Genomic DNA, 25284 nt, shown 5'->3' with positions numbered 1-25284 from the left:
CCAGATTTGTGCAGTGTACGACTGATTGTTGTCCTATGGACAGACTCTCCCACCTCAGCTGTAGATCTCTGCAGTTCATCCAGAGTGATCATGGGCCTCTTGGCTGCATCTCTGATCAGTTTTCTCCTTGTTTGAGAAGAAAGTTTGGAAGGACGGCCGGGTCTTGGTAGATTTGCAGTGGTCTGATGCTCCTTCCATTTCAATATGATGACTTGCACAGTGCTCCTTGAGATGTTTAAAGCTTGGGAAATCTTTTTGTATCCAAATCCGGCTTTAAACTTCTCCACAACAGTATCTCGGACCTGCCTGGTGTGTTCCTTGGTTTTCATAATGCTCTCTGCACTTTAAACAGAACCCTGAGACTATCACAGAGCAGGTGCATTTATACGGAGACTTGATTACACACAGGTGGATTCTATTTATCATCATCGGTCATTTAGGACAACATTGGATCATTCAGAGATCCTCACTGAACTTCTGGAGTGAGTTTGCTGCACTGAAAGTAAAGGGGCCGAATAATATTGCACGCCCCACTTTTCAGTTTTTTATTTGTTAAAAGTTTAAATTACCCAATAAATGTTGTTCCACTTCACGATTGTGTCCCACTTGTTGTTGATTCTTGACAAAAAAATTAAATTTCATATCTTTATGTTTGATGCCTGAAATGTGGCGAAAGGTTGCAAGATTCAAGGGGGCCGAATACTTTTGCAAGGCACTGTATATGTGACATCTACCATGTCTACCATATCATGTGGGTGTAGTTTGTCGGCTATCGGCTACAGTCAGGTATTATTGGAGCCACCTAGCATCGTGTTTGCTCGGCTTCACAACTTTTTTGCCTCCTCCCCACTCCTGCTCTGTCGTCTCGGTGAGTCCGTCTCCCTCAGACTTTTATCGCGTCATCAACCAATATAGCAACGCATTGTAACGCACGCCTTTCCATCCTCAGTAATGGTAACGGCATTGCCAAGATGAAAAAAGTAATTAGATTACTCACTACTGAAAAAAACCAACCCTGTTAGTAACGAGGGGCGGTAATTAATTTTTTAAATTAATCACGTTAAAATATTTGACACAATTAACGCATGGACGGAATGACACGTTCATGGGTTGCCTCAAACAGTTTACAATGACACCGTTTTAGCACATTGATACCAAAAAGGCAGAGAAATGTGAATGGACACAGGCATTTGGGCGGAGCAGGAGACGTTCTTTTTCTTAACACACCTAATTGAACACAACGAAGAACATACTGTTTACCATTTGCAGCCACCACTGACAGTCGTGGTTGCCCAACTTCCCATCATGCATTTGGGCGGAGCAGGAGACACTCTTTTCCTTAACACGCTTAGTTGAACACAACGCAGAATATACACTGTATACCATTTGCAGCCACCACTGACAGTCATGGTTGCCCAACTTCCCATCATGCATTTAGGCCGAACAGTTACGTCGCAACAGTACCATTTAGTGAAAGCACAACAAAAATAATATTCCCATCTCTCAAAAAAATAATGTTCACAATCAGAAAAGCGCTCAATGCAAACAGAACTGGCATTCCCAATCAAATAGCTATGCAAAATACATATGTTAATAATGTTAATGCCACCTTATGGATTTATTGTTATAATAAACAAATACAGTACTTATGTACAGTATGTTGAATGTTTATTTCCGTCTTGTGTCTTATCTTTCCATTCCAACAATAATTTACAGAAAAATATGGCATATTTTAGAGATGGTTTGAATTGCGATTAATCACGATTAATTAATTTTTAAACTGTGATTAACTCAATTAAAAATTTTTAATCGTTTGACAGCCCTAGTCTTAACCCTTTGTACTGACTCCATTTTGAAATGTTTAAAGAAGGCTCACTGAAAACAAGTTTAAAATTTATTCAGGTCAACAGAGATCAAAACGACAAGGCGAAACAGAAACACTGAGGCGGGGAGGCAAGCTCGTTCCAAGGTCACCATATCATAAGTCAACAAAACGTTCCGAGAAAATTGACAACACTTCGTTAAACATTCAGTCTTTTGAAGTCTCTCGCGGGGCGGGCCGTGGGCAGGAAGAAGGGTGTGTTTGGGATTATTGTCTGTTTGTGGATTGGACAGGAGGATTCAGGAACTATAATGTTTGCGCCCGGAAATACATATGATTAGCAGTTAATCCAACAAGGCTGGTGTCCCCCGCAAAAATGGAAGTGTAAATTGGCTCACTTGAATACCAAGACATCACTGTATTGTTCTTCAACAGACAGTACTTTACATTTATGCAAACGTTACAAAACCATCCATACTACATGTTGCTTTGTAATTGTCGACGTAGTGTTTCAAGGGATATAGTGCTCTTTGTTTGTTGGTTGACTAATTTATAAGAATTGGGATAGGATAAAGGCAATAAATAACCTTTGATATTAACCAAAGCAACAGTGGAAGCTACAGGAGTGTGACATGGAACTAGTAGACAACTCTGGCTCGGTATGGCACGGTTGTGTCGCGGTGCCGTTTGGTTGGCTCAGTGGTTGCAGACCAACCCCTCACCCCTTGCCCGCAGCGCTTCTGTGAGGACCTTCATGAGAGGATCCTTTGTTCCGGTCCGGCGGACGCATCAGTGACTGAATGAGCAACAGCGGTGGCGGCTTTCTTCAATGGTGGCTGTTTGTTTACACCACCCAGTCCCGTCATAGTTCATTAGCAGCCCAGCCCACCGACAACCTCTGATGTCTTAATGGCCAATGAGGGCCACTGCATGTTGGGATGAAGGAGACCCCCTCCCCTCCAACTCCACTAATGCACATATTCTCACTAAGTAACAGTGTTCATACATACTGTAGCTGTACATGTGCACACACAAGTCTCTAGGGAGGGCGAGTCCTTTAATTGTGCGGCCCACTTCAGAGAAGCAGAAGCGGTAGTTAGCTTTGCATCAGAGAGATGTGAGACACCTGCCGCCCACAAACACAAAAAGAAAATGTGTTATACACTGCTGCCATCTTCTGACTGAAGAAAAAACTGACCCAAAAAGATCAAATAGGAACTCTCGACCTTCATGAAGTTGGTCCTCCATCAGATGCAAATTTATCTAAATTGATAACAATCGTTTGTGCTGTATTGTTTGTTCCGCCATATTGCAAATTGCTCTGTGCATCACTGAAATATTGGTGGATTCAGCATCACTTACCTCTTGAATGACTCTTCCCAGCTTCTCTTGGCTTTTCACAACTATCCTAAAACACATAGACAAGCTAGTAAATTTAGCTAGTGAACAAGTGAATTTATACGCTCATATTAATGACCAAGAATGTCTGCGACCCAATGCAAGCGGGCTAATGCCGTAATCGGACATATTAGTCCCAGGCCTTAAAGCAACACGAGGTAATTTTTCAGTTTTGGTCGATATTAGCGATGCTGGTGGACAAAAGAGGTAGTGTTTTGCCGTAAAGTGCGTACGACAGGATACAAAAAGTCTTAAATAGCATCATTATGTGAATTAGAATCATATTTTGAGACAATTCGACTATATACAACAATTTAGCAAAGTGCAAATGACGAGAAATTAGTGTTTTAATCTGCCGGTCAGCCACGCCTACCATTATAGGGCTCTAGCGTCCCCAACAGGTGGATGATGTCAGCGGGAGAATGGGCTCATCGGTTTTACTATTCAGCCCATTGAAAGGGAATTATTCAGAACGAGAAAAATGCGACGAAGAGAACCGCAAAATGTCATTGTTTCAGTCTCTCTACTCCGATATTTCTACAGGATATTCTTTTTATCCAAGTATTTTAACCCAGTAGCTAAATAAATGGCATGGTCATAACAAATAACAGTCTTGTGCTAAATGGAATATGAAATGATAAAAATGCATTTATTCAGGACGACATGGCAAAATAACTCCATAATGGTCAACTCAAAACTGTCGACTTCCCTTTACTGTCGCACCTCCTGAACAATATTTTATGCCACCTAAGTAGGGTACTAGTAGTATGTCATTTCCCTTCCCCGGCTTTGGAGAATGTAAACAAACCAAGAGGCGTTACAGCTAGCCGACATCCTAACCCGAACCGAGTGATGTTTCAAAGTCTTTGAAGCGGAAAATCACACATAACTAGCCCGGAATATTTCACATGACGACTGGGTTGTCGATCGTCTTCGCCGATCGGCAACAAGTTAGAGCTCGTCGTTCCCCTGCTGAGGTCAGAGGGCTCGTTTGCGGGGAAGCGGCTGGACAATGACCGCCAGACAAACCGGCCGACGTCAGAGGAGCGTGTAGCTGCCAAATGGTTAACACAAATATGGCAAAATAATGCTTTACTATAAGGCGAAGTCGTAAACAGCGAGAGACTCATAGGAGGGCGGCTGCAGTTGTTATGCAACTAACAATATGTGTATGAGGAGAGCTTTTTACATGCCCATCTATGATCAAACGTAAGTAGTCCTTTATTTAAAGAAAGTTTGTAGTGTTTACTTTGTTATCGCTGTATTCGCGGCTATTTTTAACACAAAGTTGCACTTTCTGATCGGTCGGAAAATTTGACAAAACACCGGGCAGATGAAGAGGGCAATAAGACGAGTATAGTGCTCTCTCAGCGGGGGGATGTGCGACAAGCCACCGTTCGTCGGCCGAGGGGACAAAGAGCATGTCAGCCACAAAATACAAGCCACCGACATATTAAAATGATCCCAGTATTAGACATAATACAAAACACGATGTTTACTCACTTCCTCGAAAGTCCCATGGTCCCACAGTAGTAGAGCTTGTTTTGGCCAATATCTACCAGTGAATGGGAACCTTTTGAAACTCTAAAAAGGCGCACACGCTTCTCCGTCATACAGCAAGATTTTTCTTCAGCCGTTTGGCTGGCGTGATGCGAAAAATAAACGAATTTATCCGCAAAATCAACTGAATCCTTAGTCCTTCTCATACAACAGTACGGCTGCATAATGAAGAAGACTCCTTCTCCCGTACACGTCACAGCGTCTTCTTCCTCAATGCAAGACCGAAGCCGGAAGTCTGTCATTTTCGTAGCGCGGAATTCAAAAAATTGAATAAATATATCGATAGCTTCATCACACATCCAAGTGGTCCATTTCATTCAGGAGCACAAAATACCGTGTGTATTATGAATTAAACATGCTTTTTTTGTGTCACAGGCACTTTAAGAAAGACTGCGTACACCCGCACAGTGTCGTAAAATCATGACCTCTCGGCCGCCTGTAGATGGATTAAACGACATTTCTGTTTCCAGCAGCTGTGTGAAGGACGAATAGTAATAAGGTAATGAATCCAGTTGTGGCTAAACAATAGCATATGACGGTATATGTGGCTTAATTTGGCTAAAAAAACTCGTCAGCATTGACGTTAGTGTGTGAGTGTGTGTATGGGGAGGGGTTGGTTTAGTGTCACACCAGCGAGTGAAAGCCGGGCTAATCTTTATTCTTGAGTATCCTAGTAGTCTCTCTTTTTTGTTCCTTGGACCAAACTTTTTGTCTCTTTTGTTGCTCTGCCATTTTCGCAGAATTTGTGCAAAAACATTCGCATCGACTTCTGTCTTTATAATGAAAGGGGAGGTGACGCATGCCGTAAAGCAGTCAGAACATTTGTAGTTTTTTGTGTGGCAGGGTTCCTGCCACTCTCCTCAAAGTTAATTAGTGCTGGTGAAAGTGATACAGACTCCCTCAAGATATAAAAGAGGTGTCATTCAACTAGTTGTCAGTCGATATATAAACATAAACACGTTTATAAAAACATTTTTGTAAAGTTTGAAAAGTTACCTTGTGTTGCTTTAAAAGGGTAATAAAATATTTAATTAATTCAGATCAACAACATGTTAGTGTTCCCTTTATTTTTTGAGCAGAGAAGATGAACCAATCTTTAGTATCAAGGCTAACCTGTTTATTCTCCGGGAAAGGCTGATGGTGAAGTCGCCGGCACAGTCAGGCTGGTATGTGGACGGTACGACGAGGTAAGCTCCGAGAGGTAGGGAGCAGGACAAGCTGACATCCTGAGTATAGCAGTGGGGAACGCAACTGGCAACGGGGTCCTCACTGGGGACGGAATGATTTTGCTCCCCGGCTGGTATCTGGATAAAGCACCCGAGTCAGAATGAAACACATTTTACCATGAAAACACAGATTAGGAAACTCACCTTGTATATATGAAAGCCAATGGGGAACAGATCGCTGTCGGTTCGGCTCTGTCGCAGGGTAACCTTGACGTTGAGACTTGGCTTAACTGGCTCGTCACAAACCGTAAAACGAAAGCAAGGGTTCTGCCCGTGCGAGGGGAAGTTCCTGCTTCCTCCGGCGGAGCTTCTTTCGACCCACGAGCCCCGGAGGTGACTTGTCTCCCACTCTCCGTCTGGATTTAAAGGCAGGAGGGGTGCTGGGCTTCTCAGGGCACTAAGAATGACATGTTTCGTGCTATCACCATTAGCAGGCTAAATCTCTGATACATATACGATTTAACGTCTTAAGATCAGAAGAGGTTTACAAAGAAGCTTACAATATGTATCCAAAGCCCTACGATTATTTTGTTTGAAGTAAAGTTGTGCTATTTCTGACGACTTTTGGCGAATAGTGTGTAAATAATGAGCTATGTATATATTCTAGTACTGTCAAACGATTAAGAATTTTAATCGAGTTAATCACAACTTAAAAATTAATTAATCGTAATTAATTGCAATTCAAACCATCTCTAAACTATGGCATATTTTTCTGTAAATTATTGTTGGAATGGAAAGACAATAAATCCACTAGATGGCGTTAATATTATTAACATTCTTTCTGCTATTTTGATTAGGAATGCTAGTTCTCTTTGCATAGTTGTTTAACTGTGTGAGAATAGGGCCTCATTACTACCGATTTCAAGTGCTTTTCTTTTTTTTTATTCAACATTATTTTTTTGAGAAATAGGTATATTATTTTTGTTGTGCTTTCACTAAATGATACTTATGTTTGTTGTGAAGGAGTTGCCGAAGCTTATGCCAAAAAACGGCGCGGTCCAATGAACGCCTGTGTCAACTCGCCTTTATAACATATATATCTCTGTACATATCTTACCCAAAATACAACACGAGACACATAATTGCCACTAAAAGAAAGTAAACTCACAGAAATATGTGTGGAGCACAAATAGCACAATGCAACAGCATAAACGTCTCACAACTACTAATTCTTACACTATTATGAGGAATAACATTAGTATGGAACGGCGCTGCCCCCAAGCGGCCGGTGGCATTCTCTTCACTCTCAATGTGCAAAAACGGCGTCATTGTAATCTGTTTGAGGCAATGCGTGAGCGGGTCATTCCGCGCATGCTTTAAATGCGTCAAATATTTTAATAAATTAATTACCACCCATTAACGCGATAAATTTGACAGCACTAATATATTCATTTACCTGGCAGCTTTTATTTTGGTGTGGCGGTGCGCCACAATCTTTTGTATGCAGGGGAAACCCTGACTTTCTATTCATTTGGGAGTATGGGCACTTCAAACAGATTGGACGCCTACGAGTGATAAACTCATTCCAATTCCCCAATAATGTGTGCGTTCATGTAGCTTGCATAACCGCTGTGCTTGCCTGAGGGACGAAGAAGAGGAGGAGAAGACCCTGATGAGGAAGCGGGCCTCTGCTCCTGGCTGGTAGATACTGGGGAGCATGAGGTAGTGTCCCGGTTCCAGCTGTCCATGGAGCACCACCTCCCTCTGGTGTGCGTGGCAGTGAGTAGAAGCACATGGCGGTTTGTTCAAAGTTCGGCTCAGATTAAAACGTTTTTTCTCAACCTGCCGAGAAAGAAATAATCACAAAGCTACACGTGGAGAACCCTAGGATGCGTGACGAGACAAACCTTCCACATGTGTAACCCAATGGCCTGGTGGCGCTGGTGCCTCGTGTCGTCCTTGAGGGGCCCGTCCGAATACGGTCGCCACTTCCTGTGCTGCAGGAGCGATACGAGGACCTCGCCTTTCTCAGACATCTTGAGCCAGAGCTTCGGGTTGCTGCTGTAGCTAGTGCTGTTTCGACTTCCACCGGAGGAGAGGCCTTTGACCCAGCGTCCGGCGATATGACAGCAATGAGGTAGCAGGTTTCCTGTTCGAGATGCCATTGACATTAGGGGTAGGAACCTCTGATATGATACGGTTAGCTTACAATATGGCGACACAACAATTATTGATACATGGGTCAGGAAATCATTTGATTTTCTACAAGTCATAAACTGAAAAACAAGCTGTCATCTGTCTGTTGTGAATTGAAATGAGTTTATCATTGGTAGACATCCAATCCATTTGAAGTGGGCAGCGAATCAACGAATGTTCGGACATCTACAGTCATCAATGGCAGCCAATGAGTTAATTTTCGGGGCATTCAGGTCATTTCCCGTTTAATTTTTTGCGGCATTGAGAGGTCATAGATGGAAATGATAGAAAAATATGAGCGTGGTGTGTGCATCTGTCAACTGGCTCAAAAATAAGGCCGCAGAACGATCTTGACGGTCCTTAAAGTCTTTAAATTAAGGTGAGAATTAAGGCTGCAGCTATTGATTATTTTAGTAGTCGATTAATTGATGAACTATTTAGTTCGAATAATCGAGTAATCGGATAAGGAACACAAAAATTTAAAATACCTGAGCTGTAATGGTATAAAAAATAAATAAATGAGGATCTATGTCCAACAAAAGAACAGTTGGCTAACTTACATATCAAAAGTCAGCTAGCCTGAATGCTATAAAATGCTAAATTTTTTTATAATGCTCTTAACAAATGGTTCAGACAAATATTCCCACAAAATGGCTAAATATGCCTATAAACTAAATTACAAATGCATTAAAAAAACAGCGCAAACAAAAATAGCTTTTGTTGGTCTTAACAGGGAGCACCTGGATTCAGCCATGTGAAATGAGGTACATTAGAGGGCCGTGTATCCACCCAAATCAATAAAACTACATGCAAACACTTTCAAAACAGACCATTACAACGCCATTTTAATTAAACGAATACTCAAAGCAGCAAAATTGAATTCGAATCTTTTTTTCCTAATCGAATACTCGAGTTAATCGTTGCAGCACTAGTGAGAATTATTATTGTGGTAACACCGCCAAAGAATTCGCCAGCTTTCAGGCATGAAAATGGGTCAGGGGTTAAAAAGGTGAGAAGGGAATGGGGGAAATATGTTAAGGTACACTGTACAACTAGGGCTGTCCCAAACGACTAATTTTCTCCCGATTAGTCAGCCGACTATTTTTACTATTAGTCGATTAATCTAAAAAATACCCCCCCCCCCCTTTTTTTTGTTTTTTTTAAACTAATTTAGCAACAACATTTTTGAGGACGCTTGTTAATTCACAAAAACATTTTGGAATGCTTAAATTCTTTATTAAAGTACAAATAAACACGTAAATAACAACAATAAATCACAAATAAACAATGAGGTCAAGTGCTGATAGCATTAACTAGTGCAAAAGAATGGAACGTAAACAGATTCAGAACACTGACTTCGCCTTTCCAACATGATTCAAAACAACTCCTAAAAAATATATCTAGCATTAATATTATAGTATACTACTATATATAATAGTAGTATAATAATTATTCATTGCCAATCACTTTAGTGTAGAATCTGAATTCTAAAGTATGTGGGATTAACTCCAGAATTTGTTATTTATATGACGAACATGACATGCTTTTATTTTGAAATGTTCACCGGAAATACGTTCGCTAAACCGCTAACCGTAAGCTTTACACTCTGCTGAAAAAGCTCTTTTTGTCATTGCATGTGGTGTCAGTAATCAATTTGTTTTCATTTGTTTTCATTTGCAAATGCTGTTAACCAGTTATTTTTCATTTTTGAAGTGTCACTTTTTCACCGCAAGTTTGCGTTTTGGAGAAGACTACCAATGTTTTATAGCAGGCTAAAGTAGGTCGTCTTTTTTCCCCATTAGCCTAAATGTAGCAATGGTAACGTTTACAGTGTTTAATATAGATGTGTTTCCTTATTTTGTATGTCTGAACATTAATTCTACGGCATGTTGTTGCCCACTGAACATTTGTGAAAGGAACTGCTGTCTCATATGCCATCAGCACGCACCCACAAATGTATGCGCGCGCACGTGTCGAAAAAAACGCAGCCGTGAAAATTACCACCTTCATTTTTATTTACAGTGCAATAAATGGACTCATTGCATATCGCGACAGGCTTAGCAACTTCAATAAAACATGTAGTTAGTTAGTTAGATGGACTTACGATCTGTCACCTGTCATCTTCCAAAATTACAACTGGGTGAAGGCACTTTAAGTGTTCATTCCTGGCCGACGTCCTTTGTCTCGTTGAAATAAGTCAATATTTTGGCCACTCTGGTGCGCCTTTTGGGCTTTGTGCCGCTTTTCCCACTTGCATACCAAGCGTCCGACATTAAAAAAAAATCTCCCAACCCTCCCCCAAACCTTAAAAATTTTCTTCTCGGATCTACACAATTGAGGTACTAGGTCACCCTTTTTGACTTCAAAACGGCAAATTTCGCCAAACGGCAAGAGATTTTTATGCCTGAGCTTTGTCAGGTTTTTAATAATTTATTTCAGAACTTGTGCAACACAACACAACTACAGTCCACCGCAGTTGACGCCAACAACAAAAGTACAAAACATGAAAAGAAAGCAAAATCTCTACCGCACCTTTCGCCCTGAGTCACATTAGCCACGCGGTGCGTCAGGTACAGCACGCAAAACACGTCAGCCACATTACATTACTTCACGTTACCTTATTACAGGAATTATTATTATGTTATTATTCTGGTTTTTATCTATAATTTATTTGTTTTGCTATGTGTAATTGCCATTTGTAATACATAGTACCAGCAGTATTTATTAAGGATTTAGTGTATGTTTTCAGGCTGTGGAACCAATTCATGGAATTATAATGTATTCTTATGGGAAAATACTGCTTGACAGACAAACCACTTTGACTAACAAACAAGGTCCTGGAACGAATTAACTTCGTATGTAGAGGTACCACTGTCGCTCGTTTTTCAGTTTATTAGTCGTTTTGTAAAACATTCGACAATGATTTCCTGATAATTGTCGTGAAATCTTCGTTATTGTGAGCCTGTTATTGCAAATTGTATCGTGAGCTACCCAGAAGTTCCCACTTCCCACCCATAATAGATATTCAGATATGAGAAACGGATGGCCAAGGACACGAGAATTACCAGTGTAGATACTTTGTAGATGCCCCTCCTCATTGATTGGGTAGCTTAGTGTGACATCATCAAACCGGGACAGGAATTCAGTCTCATCCAACCAGAAGTCACCCTGCGCCGCCCTGGCTTGGAGATCCGAAGCATCGGCCGGATCGAGTGAACGCCATCCTGCGCCACTACACAAAGAGAAGACGACTGCGTTTAAACTTAATCTTATGCTTAAAGGGATCCTCTACCTTAAATACATGTGGGCTCTACTAAACCACAGTTGTTCTCTTGTACTAAAATATGTTGTTAGAAACACATAAAATGCTAAATCAATGGCAATATTTTATATTTAGTACACATTTTGACCGATAGATGGCGCCATGTTTTGCGGGCTCGCAGTGATGACGTAAATGGGATGTTTCCAATGTGTACAACAATTGCGTATTGCTGCCTAAACTCGCGAAGTAAAATGCCACGATGTGCTGCTTTTGGATGCAATTTCCAGTCAAATGGAAACAAGGGGAGTGACGTGAGTGGTCAAGGTGGAATTATTATTTTTTGTGAATAAAGGTGCATAAGTGGAAGCTTCTCCCCTTTTTGGTCCCTGTATGCACGTATCCTACCTACAACGTGTTACAACTGGCGCCCGAACATTTTTCCTGGATCCCTAGTCAAGTAAGGGATCCGTCTATATTCTGGATGTGACGGTCCCACAGCGGCTGCAATATTGGTTTTGGATCTGTCTATTTTCTGGATTTGTCGGTCCCACAGCGGCTTTTCGGATCAGTGTATTTTGTGGCTGATCGCGGCTTCAACATTGCCATGGGATCGGTCTAATTCCTGGACCTTCTAGTGAGTGAAAAAAACGTGGATTTGGATTACTATTGTTTTTTTGTTGACTATTCTTCGTGGGAGTTTTCCCCAAATCATACCAAATAATTAAAGGCACGCTACAGTGACGACAGTAACTCTGACATGGACCTTACTTTTATGTTGGAGTTCATCTGGGAACGCGTGTGTGCGTACCGCTGAGCTCCCGAGTGACGAGTGGTCAAGGTGGAAATATTATTTTTTGTGAATAAATGCGCATTAGTGGAAGCTTCTCCCCTTTTTGGTACTTTTATTCACGTATCCTACCTACCACGCGTTACAATGTACAAAACATGGATTACACTCGATTCCAGGATTTGTTCCCGTCAGATGACGAATTTAATGAGGGCAGTCAACCACTTTAATGAGGACAGTCAGCCACGACAGACACGACTCCGATCCTGACTATCACACGTGTGCATTCATAGTTTTATTACCTTCAGTGAGAGTTTATAATGTCAATAGTCATGAAAATAAAAATGCACGAATGACAAGGTGTGTTCAGACTTTTGGCCTGTACTGTATGTAAAGCACACGACAGCTCTGGATGCTAAAAATCTACATAATTATACTGGGATAAGTTTCAAAACACCAGAGCTTACCTTGAGGATCTGCTAACATAAACCTGAGTTCTCAACAGCAGACACTCACTAGCTCCATTGTCATTGAGACGCACTTGCCGCGAGTACATCACCAGTTTTTCTCAACTCTTGTCTTATCAGGTACTGTATTTCCTGCTCTCATTTTGCCTTTGCTGCTCGTCTTGTGAACGACCGACAGTGCTGTCCTGCTCTTCACTTTTCCAATCTGGTTCAAATTGGAAGGGCTGAACCGACGACATGTTGGGGTAGCTAAGAGTGACACGCTGAAAGTTCGGCAACAGGCCCAGTGACGACACGCACTGCGACGTAACAAGAATGGCGAGCTATCACTTAAAATAATTTTACAAACTTTATTTTAAAAAAAAAACATTAAGAGGGGTTCTAATATCAGATTATTATAACTCATACTAACATTGAAAATAATCACTTGTCTTAAAGATAGAGGATCCCTTTAGGCTTATGATGTGATGAATAGAATTAAAGTTGCACCCTTCTGTCCAGGTTCCACCCCAGCAGCACCTCCCCCATGGGTTTCTGATCCTGAACAGTCGTACTCTACTTCCTCCCACTGTCTTCACTTCTAGCCACTCCATCACAGTCATGGAATGGTGTTGATCAGGCTCGCTTCCTCCTAAGAGCAGGTTAAAAATGATAATCAGATGTTGTGAAAATTGGTTCAAGGCGTACAAAAAAAACATACCACCCGGGATGCTTTGAGTGGAGCAACTGAGTGCACAAGTGGTTCTTAATGGATATATCGTGTCCAGATCTAGCCTTTTCCTCCTCCTCTGCTTATAGTTCTCCTCTGGTGTGTCCAGTTTGTCCTCGGAACCGAAGTCGGACAAGCTCCAGGATTCTGCAAGACCCCCAGTCAGGTCTACCAAGGCCTCGGACACCTGCCCGGCCCACAGCTGCTCGTATGAACCGTGAAGTCTGAAAAGTGTGGAGGATGCCAAATCCAGATTAAAGGTGGGAAACTCTGGGTACCTCACCATACAATATGATTTGCGATAACGATGATGTGCACAATATGGCGATACAACAATTATCGATACATGTATTTGAAAATTATTCTAGGCTATTCTACAAAACAATTAAAGGGAACCTCAGACTTCAAGACTTGAAGGCTTTAATAAGCCACAATTGTTCTCTTTTGCTAAAATATGTTATTAGAAACACACATATTATTGCCATTGATTTTAACATTTGTAATATTTAGTACATGTTTTGACCTAGGAAAGTCGCCATTTTTTACGCGCGCAATGCATGCTGGTGGTGATGATGCTGTTAGGCTGGACTGTGAGAATAGCTGTGCTAGCTAGCAAACTAAGCTAGTATGACGACTGGCGTAATTTTGTCACATTCTGCTGCTGATGCTCTCCTAACGCCGTACCTGCATCCAATTCCAGCTCATCAGCAGTGTCTTTAAGCCGATCCTAGGCGGCATGCCAAGATATTGAGTTTCTGCCATTTCACAGTTTGTATTCTCGATCCCTTTGTTGTATCCTGGCCTTGGTTTTTTCATTTGTCTGCCGCCCTGGTTTTTGGAATCCTGTACCATGTGCAGGTATTTGAGTGCATATTTTGTTTTCGCCTTGCTTTTAAGGCATCTCACCGTGGTTTTCCCTCTGTTTTTTTTTTTTTAATTTAATTTTTTTTATCCCGACCTGCTGTCACGGACACATCCCTCTGCTATTGTTGTCTGCTTTGTGGTCAGGCCTCGCTTCCGCATTTGCGGACCGTTTGTTGCTTTTCATCTGAGGACTTGAGTTACTGATTACAGGTAAAAGACTGATAAAAACAACACATACTATCGATGTAGAAAAAAAAAAAAAAAAACTTGAATGCTCCCTTAATGTAGCATGGAGTTGAATTTGCTCACAATATGTCTCATGTGCTTTAAGTACAAATAAAGTCCACCATAGTCCCCTTATACCTGAATGTGCAAAATAAGGCGTCATTATAATTTGTTGGGCAGAAAATAATACGAATAGCCATCAATCAAACTAAGTTTAATACATTTAATCCTTCATTTTCCGTGTCGCTTATTTACGGCCACGCATGCTTCGGGATCAACATCTGATAGGTCTGATAAATCTGAAAACACCAGGCAGGATGATCATCAATCTGGACAGCGCTTTTACGTGACAAAAATAAAATAAGGCAGCCTTCTCTTGGTCACGGAGGCATTAGACGTCTCGGTAGAGGCAAACTGCATCTATGTTTTCGTGTGTTTTGATGCACGGACTATCTGCAAAAATTTGGAAGGGCAGAACCGACGACATGTTTATGTAGTTAAAGAGTGACGCTGTGGAAGCCCGGCGGCATCGCCCAGTGATGTCACCGTGCATTACGTTGTCAACAATAATGGCGACCTACTAATTAAACTAATATCACAAATTTTATTAAAACCAAAACATAAAGAGGGGTGTTAACATCAAATTATTTTACTAACTAAAGGGGTGCACGATATCCATTTTTTGAAACCGATACCGATAACTTCCTGCTCCTCAAAGCCGATACCGATATCCGATAATAAATATAGAATTTTTTAAATGTATAACCTGAGTTTTTGAACACCTGGAGGTTTAAAAAAAAAAAAAAAAACTAGTGGTGGATTCAACATTCAACATAAATGTGCCTTTGATCTCATCAGATTTTTAATAATGACATGAAAAAAACTGTGGTTCACTTCTGCACTGCCCGACAGCCAGCTAAGAATTAATGCACTTCCATAAACCACAAGGCTTGGTCTTTCCTTGCTTTTATGGGAAGACACTCGTCTTAATATTGTGAAAGTACAACAGAAAAATACTCATATTCAATACTCAATATACAACAAACTGCACAATAAACTTATATAAATACATACATATATATATACATTATATATGTATAGCATAGCACACTAGCTTGAGCTACTAAAGCATTGGCTGGCTTCTATAACACAACTTATCCTCGCTAGACACCACAATGTGTAAGTGATTGAACCAAACTATTGTAACAAAAAAATAGATGCAGTGAATTATTCTGACCAGCAGGTGGGAGCAGTGGCCCGCAAACGGTCAACTGATTTCCCATACTACAAACTATAAAGCCAGAACAGTAAATATTATCGGTCTTAATATAAATGTTATTGGATTTATCGGGATGACGTCATAATTCCTATTATCGGACCGATAATTATCGGACCAATAATTATCGTGCACCAGTAACGAACTACATTTCTTTCTATCCCTTTAAAACGATTTATTGATTCTTGGGAGTGAGCATATCGATAACGTTTTTAGCTAAAAAGTGAAGAAGATGGTACCTTTTCTCGTAGGCACCGTCTAACTATTTGAATTATTCTAACACACTTAATATAATCAATTAGGGAAGAGTATCGGTTCTCGTATTTACTGTTTATATTACTCTAACACACCCAATATAAAATCAAATAGCACTTATACAATAGTTTAAGGAAAAAAAGCACACTATAGGGCATAAGAGATAAACAACGCCTTATCACGGAAGCCCAACGTATGCTTCATGCAACTAACTGAGCAAGATTGACGCTGACAAGCTCACGTCTGCACAACCAACTCTCGCAATCCGTTCTCCCGGACAGTCCAGGACAAATGTCGGGAGGCCATGTCCCAACACAAGGAACACGGGAGAACGCCCGATATCCAACTGATAACACGACTGACAAGACTCCAAGAGCCCCTTTGACGCTAAGTTGGCAAAATCCACAACCCTCGCTGCCCGGACAACAGTAACTCCTGAATCCTCCTGTCCAATCCACAAACAGACAATAATCCTAAACACACTCTTCTCCCTTCTCTTCTTCCACAGCCTGCCCTGCGAGAACCTTCAAAAGACTGAATGTTTAACTAATCGTGGTCATTTTTCTTGGGAACCTTTTGTTGACGTGTGACATGGTGACTGTCGACCTGAATAAATTGTCAACTTGTTTTCGGTGAGCCTTCTTTGAAATTTTCAAAATAGAGCCGGTACAAAGGGTTAAGACTAGAAGTGTGTGAAATTTCCGATTCTTAGATTATTCGCGATTCGGCCGTGGAAGATTCGAGAACGATTCACAAACATCCAAATTCCGATTATTGAAATATGTCAAGTAAAGCCGAAGTAAAACACACTCAGCGCGCCACGTGGTCTTCGGGACGCAATGAGGAACAGAGCGAGAGTAGCTAAACATCATGCTTGTCATTACCTGGCCCCTCGGGTAATGCCAATGCTCAACTCACGGCTCTAGCTCAACTCATGCCGCGAGATAAAAAAACAACAACATAACTGACTGCTGCCGACACCTCCACATAATGGTACGGTAGATATCATATATATATATAGGACTAGATGCAAATAGCACGTGTACAGAAAGCTAGATGCGGGCCGCCATCTTAAAGTAGTAGACTTCCCTGCAAGGCTGTTGTAGCGAACCTTCCAAGCGAACCTAATTAACTTTTTATCTAAAATACTCCTAAATCGGTAAAATATTGACTTGAATCTATCTTTAAAATGGTTTTAAAACTTCCACATGTCATAAGTAGACAAAAGGGAAATTATGGAATAACGGGAGCAATTTTAACAACTTTAACGGTTGAGTCACAACATTAAATTAATTGAATGTAGTTTAAAGCTGCTGATACAGAATGGGGATTTGAGTATATTATTTATTGTTTTTAACTGTTAACTTGATACTGAAATAGTCGTTTATTTAAGGCTGCGAGGCTTTTTTTTTTTTTCTTTTGTAAAAACATTAAAAGCTGATAATAGCGGGGGGAGGGGAGGTTTAATCAATAATAGATTTATAATCGAATCATAGCCTCTGAATCGTAATCGTAATCGAATCGTTAGGTGCCCAAAGATTCCCACCTACGGTTAAGACTACGGTGAACGCGCGGAGTTTGGCCTTCTGGCCGGATTGTCGGGGCCCCGCCGGCCCGTCTTGTTGGAGCTGCGCCATGGCTAGAAGGTCAGATTCCTTCAAAAGTATTGCTATATATATATATATATATATATATATATCACCTTTTTTGATATATTGTCACACCCTTAATCCAGATGAGAGATCAGCAAATGCCTCAATTTCCAAGCCATGGCAATGTGGAAATAGCCCAAGTTTCTATAAAAAGAACAATTCCTCAATACTTACTTGGCATATGCCTTCTCTAGAAGAGCCACCCAGAAGGCAGAGGGTGCATGGCAGTGTGAGAAGCAGAGAGCCGAATCAACACAAGGCAGCCTGTCATCAATGATCACCTCTATCCAGTGTCCCTTCACCCAAAAGTGAAAGTGAAAGGAGCCTCTGTACTTGCTGTCACCCCACAAGGGTTGGTCAGGAGGAAAGACCTACAAAAAAAAACAACAACAAAAAAACAGTATAACTCATTTCAAAAATAGTCTAGCACGGACAGGTTTATCATTATTACAATTGTAGAGTATTTCGTACCTTGTCCATGAGGTGCTTGTTCTTGAGGAGGACAGCGCAGGCACACAGAAACCAACAGTCTCCCAGCAATCCTTGTTTGGCATGACTCAAGTTGATGTTGTCAGAGAAGAAAACTGGTGTCTGGCAGATCTCCTACATACATACATGGAAGTTAAAAAACAATTGTATGAGTAACTGAATTGATCTATATGTAGTAGGGATGTGACAATTTATTGAAAAGGTGATATATCGCGATGGAACCAACAGGTTGCTCCCAAAATCTTCCATTAAAATTGTGTCTATGTTTGCTCGCTGGATTCCATCGAGGGCGATTTACCGAAAATTTACCGTTACAGAGATGCAAGCCCGTCAACGGGGAGAAGGGGAAGGGTAGGGGCAACCAGAAATGCTGTCCCTGGCCTCAGGACTGAATCACCCTTAATTTATTCTACAATACATTCACATATTTCTTTTTTATTTTAATAACTGCCTGATTAAATATTATGTATACTTAAAAACTAACATATTAAATATTTCAAATATATATGTGCTAGGCATTTTCTTGTCTTTGCCATTGACTGTAGCTGGAGGAGAGCATTTTGTTTCTTAGCGGGCAGGCATAGCACTCTCAGTTGTATTGTATTGTCGCCTGCATGGGACAATATATGGAAATTGTTTATATTGTGTTACATCACATTACGGTCTGTTATGAATGAATGAATGAATGAATTTATTGTCATTGTCATCATCATCATGAGAAGCATTGAAACAGACTAAGATTTGCCCGAAAAAAAAAAAAAAAGACAATGACAGACAAAGGAAAACGGGAAAAAGCAAATGCTTATCAATACCCGTCCCCCAACAGCCCGGGACGCACAGTCTAGCATGTTTGTGTTACAGTCCAGTTATTTTCAGTTTGTTTTTTTTTACTCACATATCATTCAAAAAGTCATTGATTACGTGAAGGTGACATGGCCGTTGGTTTGGTGTAGGTCTCATTGTAGAAAATATTTTGTCCAAAGAGCTGAGTGTCCAGTCAACAAGTTCCATCTCACAGCAGGTTAAACACAGCACTCGCGTTGCAATGGCAGATCAGTAATCTAATTTTACTGGAGGGCATATCTTCAGAGCAATGTTATGTGTTATTCTCTGTCCCAGACATTTAATCATCTTTTGTTTGCCATTTTGTTGTGGGAACAATTTGTGCGGATGTGTGTGTGCTGTGCAGCTATGACTCACTTTGGTCCATGTAGCGTTTTATTATGGTTTCTTTGTACATCTTTTTGAAGTAACTCAATGATTTTACACTCGTAAGCGCTGCATCACATGTATTCCATTGGCGAGCCCCAATGTTCGTAATCGAGAAAGATTTTAATGTTGTCCTAGTTGCCTGATAGGAAAACAATCTGTTTTCTCTCAGGTCGTAGGTAGATTCCCCTTAGTTGGAATAATGCTTGTAGGTTAGGCAGGAGACTGTTTGCGTGGGCCTTGTACATCATTTGAGCAGTTAAATTTAACTGTCCATCTCAAATCAAATAATTTGAAAATTTACACTGTCATTGCTTGCAAAGAGTTAAAGTACTGGATATGTTGTCCAGTGGCAGGGGTGGGGTTGGGGGGCCCTATAATGGTCTCTTGTCCCAGGGCCCCTGCAAGTCTGTTGACAGCCCTGCCAAGATGGTTCACGATGTTCCGACGTAATTTTGACCATGTCGGTAAATTCTTTTTTTTTTTAATGAAACGAAAAAAATCGAAGTCTTTTTAGCCCACTTTGACGACGTGCTATAGACCCTACCCACCGACGTCACAAAATCACGTGATCGCTGTATTGTTCCGCCCCCTTGTCCGTCATTTTGTGTCTGTATTATCAATGGTCTCAATTGATTGAGCAATTTATAATGCATTTCATGGAAGACCCGGTGCTTTCGGATGCCGTAAACTCACTTGATGCGTTGCATAAAAGGCGTTATGTGGAAAAGCTTCAGTTGATCCATTCGCCAGATCCATATTTGATGCCTAAATCGATGTTTTTCGACCCGCTCTCTTCGCCGTATTTGCCTGACATCTGGTAGCTACCCTGAACTGTACAACTATCTTGTCCACACAAAATCAGCCTATTCTCACGAAAGTTTGAAAAACTTTAAGAGCTTGGAGGCTTATAAATACTTCGTTGCTGGTTGGGTGAAACAGGCCCTCGTCCACGGAAATTCGGCAGGAATCTACTGTATCTTGTGCTTGGAAAGGTGAGTTACGAAATTTTCAATTCAAAATCTTTTGTTATTGCTAACATCCACTGTCAAGTCTAATGTATTTCATGTCGTTTGTCAATGGAGTTAGGGCTTTTAATGTTTATATGGTTTAGCGATAGCACTCTAACTACATACATACGTGTATGTTGTCGGCGATTAGCCTAGCAATGATCTGAATTGTGGTTGTCAGCCCAAAACCCTCTAAATATATATTAAATGCATCTTACCAGATATAAAATGACTACTACATAATCTGTGGTAATCGCTTGGAGCCCAGTTTTCTCGTCGAATTGCAGCAGCCCATCTCGCTCTCTCCTCTCCGGGTCTCTCGGAATCCGGTAGAACTTCAAGTCTCTCCGTCTATCTTCTCTGTTATTGCAACCGACCGCCACACACGCCTTCACCATTTTGATTATTAATGTTAACGAGCAGAAAAACACGCCGTAAATAGGAGGAATGTACGTAGCCGTAACAGGTAAACACGATGTGTTGACGGACAATTGGGCGGCACCAGTCAGGAGAGCGGAGTTGTGACGTCACGTGGGTAGGGTCTATTCAGCTATGCTCATTCTCCTTTAACAAAGTTCAGCCAATGTTCTTATGTGTAATGTTGTGTGGCTATCAGGAAAAACAAACAGAAGCATGTTGCTATCAACCGGTGTGCTAACGCTACAAGTGAACATGATGGAGTCGGATTATCGGATAATAGTGAAACGGGTGGGTGCATGTATTTCAGAAAAAGTACTAAAAAGAAAAAAAAAAGTTATGCTATTCCTTCGCAGTACGAACTTGAAGTAAGCACTTGTGTTGAGTGATCATGTCAAAGCAGCTATTAATAAGTTGTCTGATTCCCGGTCCTCTGTTTGAAGTGCACTGTTGAAGCCCCTTGCTGTAAGTCATTTGTGTTACAATGACATTTTTACACAGTGGCCATAGCAATATTTACAATGTTGTACATTTCATGATTTTCAGACAAATATAATTTCAACAAATGTTGATGTCTAACCTGTGGTCGTAACCAAGTGATTTGGTCCTGCAGTCTGGAGATGGGTGTGGATCCATCAAGGAAAAGGGATGAGTCATCCGAAGGGAAATCCGGGTCCTCAAAGAGAGCGCTGCAACCACAGTCCATCTTTTCGCTGGACTTCATTGTCTAACCTGCTGTTGGCTGAACACTGTCAGCCAGCTGTGACCACCATTATTGACTTTCCTTGGAAAGTAAGACACAAACAAAAATTATACTACCCGCAATGATTTTTCCATAGACTTAAAAAAAAAAAAAAAAATCTATGGAATACTAATCGTGGAGGCAAGAGCTTTGATATAATATGCCATTTTCAATGTAATACATTCTGTAAATCCTAGTGTTTTCGAAGTGGAAAAAATGCATTAATGTAGACACGTTTCATAAACTGTGGCATATATCCATATATATCTACTGTTAAATGCAGCAACTTGAATTACTGGTATTACATAATTACCCCAATGTATCTTTGTAATCAAACTTTAAATATCTTGAATACTTGAGCCAACCAGCACTAAAATCCAGAAATGGGTAGTAACTAGTGTTGCACCGATACCATTTTTTGGCCCCGATACCGATACCTGCCTGTGCAGTATCGGCCGATACCGATACCATACCGATACCAACCCGATTATATATATATATATATTGCAATATTATTCGGCCCCTTTACTTTCAGTGCAGCAAACTCCCTCCAGAAGTTCAGTGAGGATCTCTGAATGATCCAATGTTGTCCTTAATGACCGATGATGATAAATAGAATCCACCTGCACGCCCTACTTTTCAGTTTTTTATTTGTTAAAAAAGTTTAAATTATCCAATACATTTTGTTCCACTTCACGATTGTGTCCCACTTGTTGTTGATTCTTGACAAAAAAATTAAATTTCATATCTTTATGTTTGAAGCCTGAAATGTGGCGAAAGGTTGCAAGGTTCAAGGGGGCCGAATACTTTTGCAAGGCACTGTATTTTTTTCAGCGAGTGCCAAATATTGCCAGCAATCCTCCCGCTTTGTCAGTGTTACATCAGTAAACCAGCGAATACGGTCAGCAACATATAAGGTGGAAAACCAAGTTGCTTAGTGCAAAATAACCCCACACCATAGCAAAGGAGCTGATACTTCCAGCAGCAAAAATAAAAACTGCCCAATGCCATGTCGTTTTTGTTCTACTATTTTTTGTTTTTTCGGTCTAATTGTTTGACATATTGTCTTCATGCTTGATGTTGCTAATCAATTTGAATTTATTACTATTTATTGATTTTATTAAACGGTCAAAAAATGTATCGAGTGTATTTTTACAGAATGATGTGGTTTTTTTTTTTTTTTTTAACACTTCATTGTAAGTTGATCTATGTTACTTTTCTCTTTAATATTAAAAATAACAAATAACAAAGTTGTACTTATAATAATAAGAATTTTATATACAAATGATACTACAGTATACTTACAGTGGTGGCAGAGTGTTGGGGGGGGGGGGGGGCGCGGAACATTTACGTCTTCCTGGGGGGCGTAACAGAAAATAATTGAGAAGCACTGCCCTGACCCATGAAGAGGGCCCCAAAATTGCCAAGTCCGCCACTGGTCAGAGGTAATAATGATTTTTCTCCCACTAGAGTGCACTCATACTATTTAGACGCGTTTCATAGTGTTGTTCTGATCTGAATTTGATGATTTTTGTAGCATCTTTCTGCCTAATATGGACAAGTTATAGGTTACAGTATAGAATAATAATAACCGTTTATAGAGATGAAGTTGTGCTGAGAAAAAAAAACATTTTTTGTTCTAGCTCAGACATTATAAGCATTTACTCGCAATGTTACTCATTCCATGAGTCTTCCTTTCAACAAATACTTTGAGTAAATTTTAAGATGAGTATGTTGACTTGAGTAAATTATGTAGTTTCTTTAACCGTCAAGTTTACATATTTTTGTATGCTTTGAACATTTAGTTTAACGCTTTTTAAGGCCTGAAGTTTTACATAATCCATTTAATGACTTTTAAAGCTTTTTAATAACCCACTTAAACGTAGTCTGAAGCAGATATTTTCCCGAAAAAATTTAGACCGGTGGAATTAACATATTTTAAGAATGTAGTGTTTTGAGGTGTTTAAAGAGATAATATAGTCCCACTTTCCTGAAAATTACACTTGAAAACATTAACACACAAAAAAAACGTGCGATTTCACTCGAAAAACAATAGAAAACAGTGCATTGTTAATTGCCATATACACCGAAAGGAAAAAAATGGCAAAAAAAAAAAAAAAAAATACATTTGTAAGCATGTTTTATTTTTATTTATTCATTTTTTGTGGTCAGATGCCCATATATATACTCCAATACTATGTACAGTAGTTAGAACGCAAATTTTACAGATAAAGTAATAAATTTAGAAGTTGTCTTTGTAACTGAAGAATGTTTTATTCGTACACAGTGAAACAAACGTTGTCGTTTAGTCACTCACCTGTTTCGAGCATCTTTTCCTCCTCGTCATTTCGTTACAGCTTGCTAGCGTTAGCATTTTGGTTGAAGATGGTAAAGCATCTCCACATGAATTCATCTTATCAATTAAAGAGACCTTCATATCATAAATTAATACCCCTAACGCGGTATTTTTAATAGGACAGTAGTCACATCGTTGTATGAGGACAAAAAAGTGTGAGAATAAAATCACTTCCGGTCAGACAGTGCGGTTGACAGTGCATCCTTCCTGTGATATTAGCTACTACTGCCACCTGATGGCCATACAGAGAGTGACTGAACTTTTATGATTGATAAAAGCGTCGCTTTACAATGACATTCTAACTTCAAAATATGTACGCAAATCGAACTGTACCGTCAACTTTAAATTATACACAAGATCTGTCAAATTTCCAGATTATATTTTGGTGTCAATTTTATAAAGTACTGCTTGTGTCGTCCTTTCAGTTTTTTTGTTATTGGGTCTTTTACTACCATTGACGGCAATAGAGTTGAATGCTGCCTTCATATGGTGTCGTAATTATAGGAAATACTGTACCAGCTGTCGAGTCGAAGATTGCACGTGAATGCTGCCTCAAGTCGTATAGTGATCCCTCGTTTTTCGCGGTTAATGGGGACCCCCCACCCCGCGAAAGTCGAAAATCCACGCGGTAGAGGCGAATTTGCATCGATTCAGATTTAACTGCATTGGAAAGCGATACATATAACATAAGACATGTTTTTTCTCAATTTTCTCCCCAAATTATAATAAAAAACAAACAAAACCTTATATTGTTTTTATATTTTTTAATAAATGATTTTAAGCACTGCAAATGTAATAATAATGATAAAAATGAGATACAGTGATCCGTTGCTATATCGCGCTTCAAACATTGCGGCCTCAATCCATCGCGTAATTTTTTTAATTAATAAAAATAATAAGCCAGTATTTTATTTAAAAATGTAAAGATATATGCATCTATACATGTAATAATATTCATTTTCTTTTATATATCAAACCATTCATCAAAAGTTTTTTTTTTCTTTTTTAATTATACTTTGGGGGGAAAAACATGTCTTATATGTATCTGTTTTCAATGTTGTTAAATCTGAATAAATATAATTGAACATACCCGGAAAAAAAAACAAAAATTTCTTTTTTTTAATATAAATACCTTCCGTCTCGTATTCGTGGATTTTCAATTTTTCGTGGGGGGGGGGGGGGGTTCCTATTAACAACGAAAAATGAGGGATTACTATATATATATGGCGGAAAACACTCAGGTGACTTGAAGTTCCGCTCTGAGATCCCGAATTTGGCCAAATTTCAAAACTGTCCGATATGCACGTGTGACACATCATTGGAAAGCTTAAAATCTCAATTTTCTAGGGGAAGAAACATTTTGAACAGGAGGGCTTTTTTTTTTTTTTTTTTTTTTTTTTTTTTAAAGTTTTTTAAAAGTTT

General features: G+C 40.0%; 1 protein-coding gene across 4 annotated transcripts; it reads right to left on the bottom strand.

Annotated features, from left to right (window-relative positions):
• Positions 1–1730: 1730 nt before the first annotated feature.
• capn10 (calpain 10) lies at positions 1731–24929 on the bottom strand. 4 transcript variants are annotated; one of them, XM_057858326.1, is made up of 14 exons: positions 23824–24929; positions 21345–21548; positions 18111–18242; positions 17814–18010; positions 13359–13591; positions 13148–13289; positions 11208–11374; positions 7854–8095; positions 7586–7788; positions 6151–6403; positions 5894–6084; positions 3185–3230; positions 3021–3085; positions 1731–2948 (listed from the first exon to the last, which is right to left on the bottom strand). In XM_057858326.1, exons 2-14 carry the CDS (start codon positions 21486–21488, stop codon positions 2930–2932), a joined length of 2034 nt encoding a protein of 677 aa, XP_057714309.1. In that variant the 5' UTR covers positions 21489–21548; positions 23824–24929; the 3' UTR covers positions 1731–2929. The 4 variants fall into 4 exon arrangements, with proteins under 4 accessions (XP_057714309.1, XP_057714307.1, XP_057714310.1 ...); XM_057858324.1 differs by having other exon boundaries at positions 3049–3085; XM_057858327.1 differs by lacking the exon at positions 3021–3085 and having other exon boundaries at positions 23824–24926.
• Between the last annotated feature and the right edge of the window lie 355 nt (positions 24930–25284).

The sequence above is a fragment of the Corythoichthys intestinalis genome, chromosome 14 (genome assembly GCF_030265065.1).
Source record: "Corythoichthys intestinalis isolate RoL2023-P3 chromosome 14, ASM3026506v1, whole genome shotgun sequence".
Lineage (NCBI taxonomy): Eukaryota > Metazoa > Chordata > Actinopteri > Syngnathiformes > Syngnathidae > Corythoichthys > Corythoichthys intestinalis.
The sequence above is the reverse complement of the archived record's forward strand: the minus strand, read 5'-3'. Positions and strand labels throughout refer to the sequence as shown.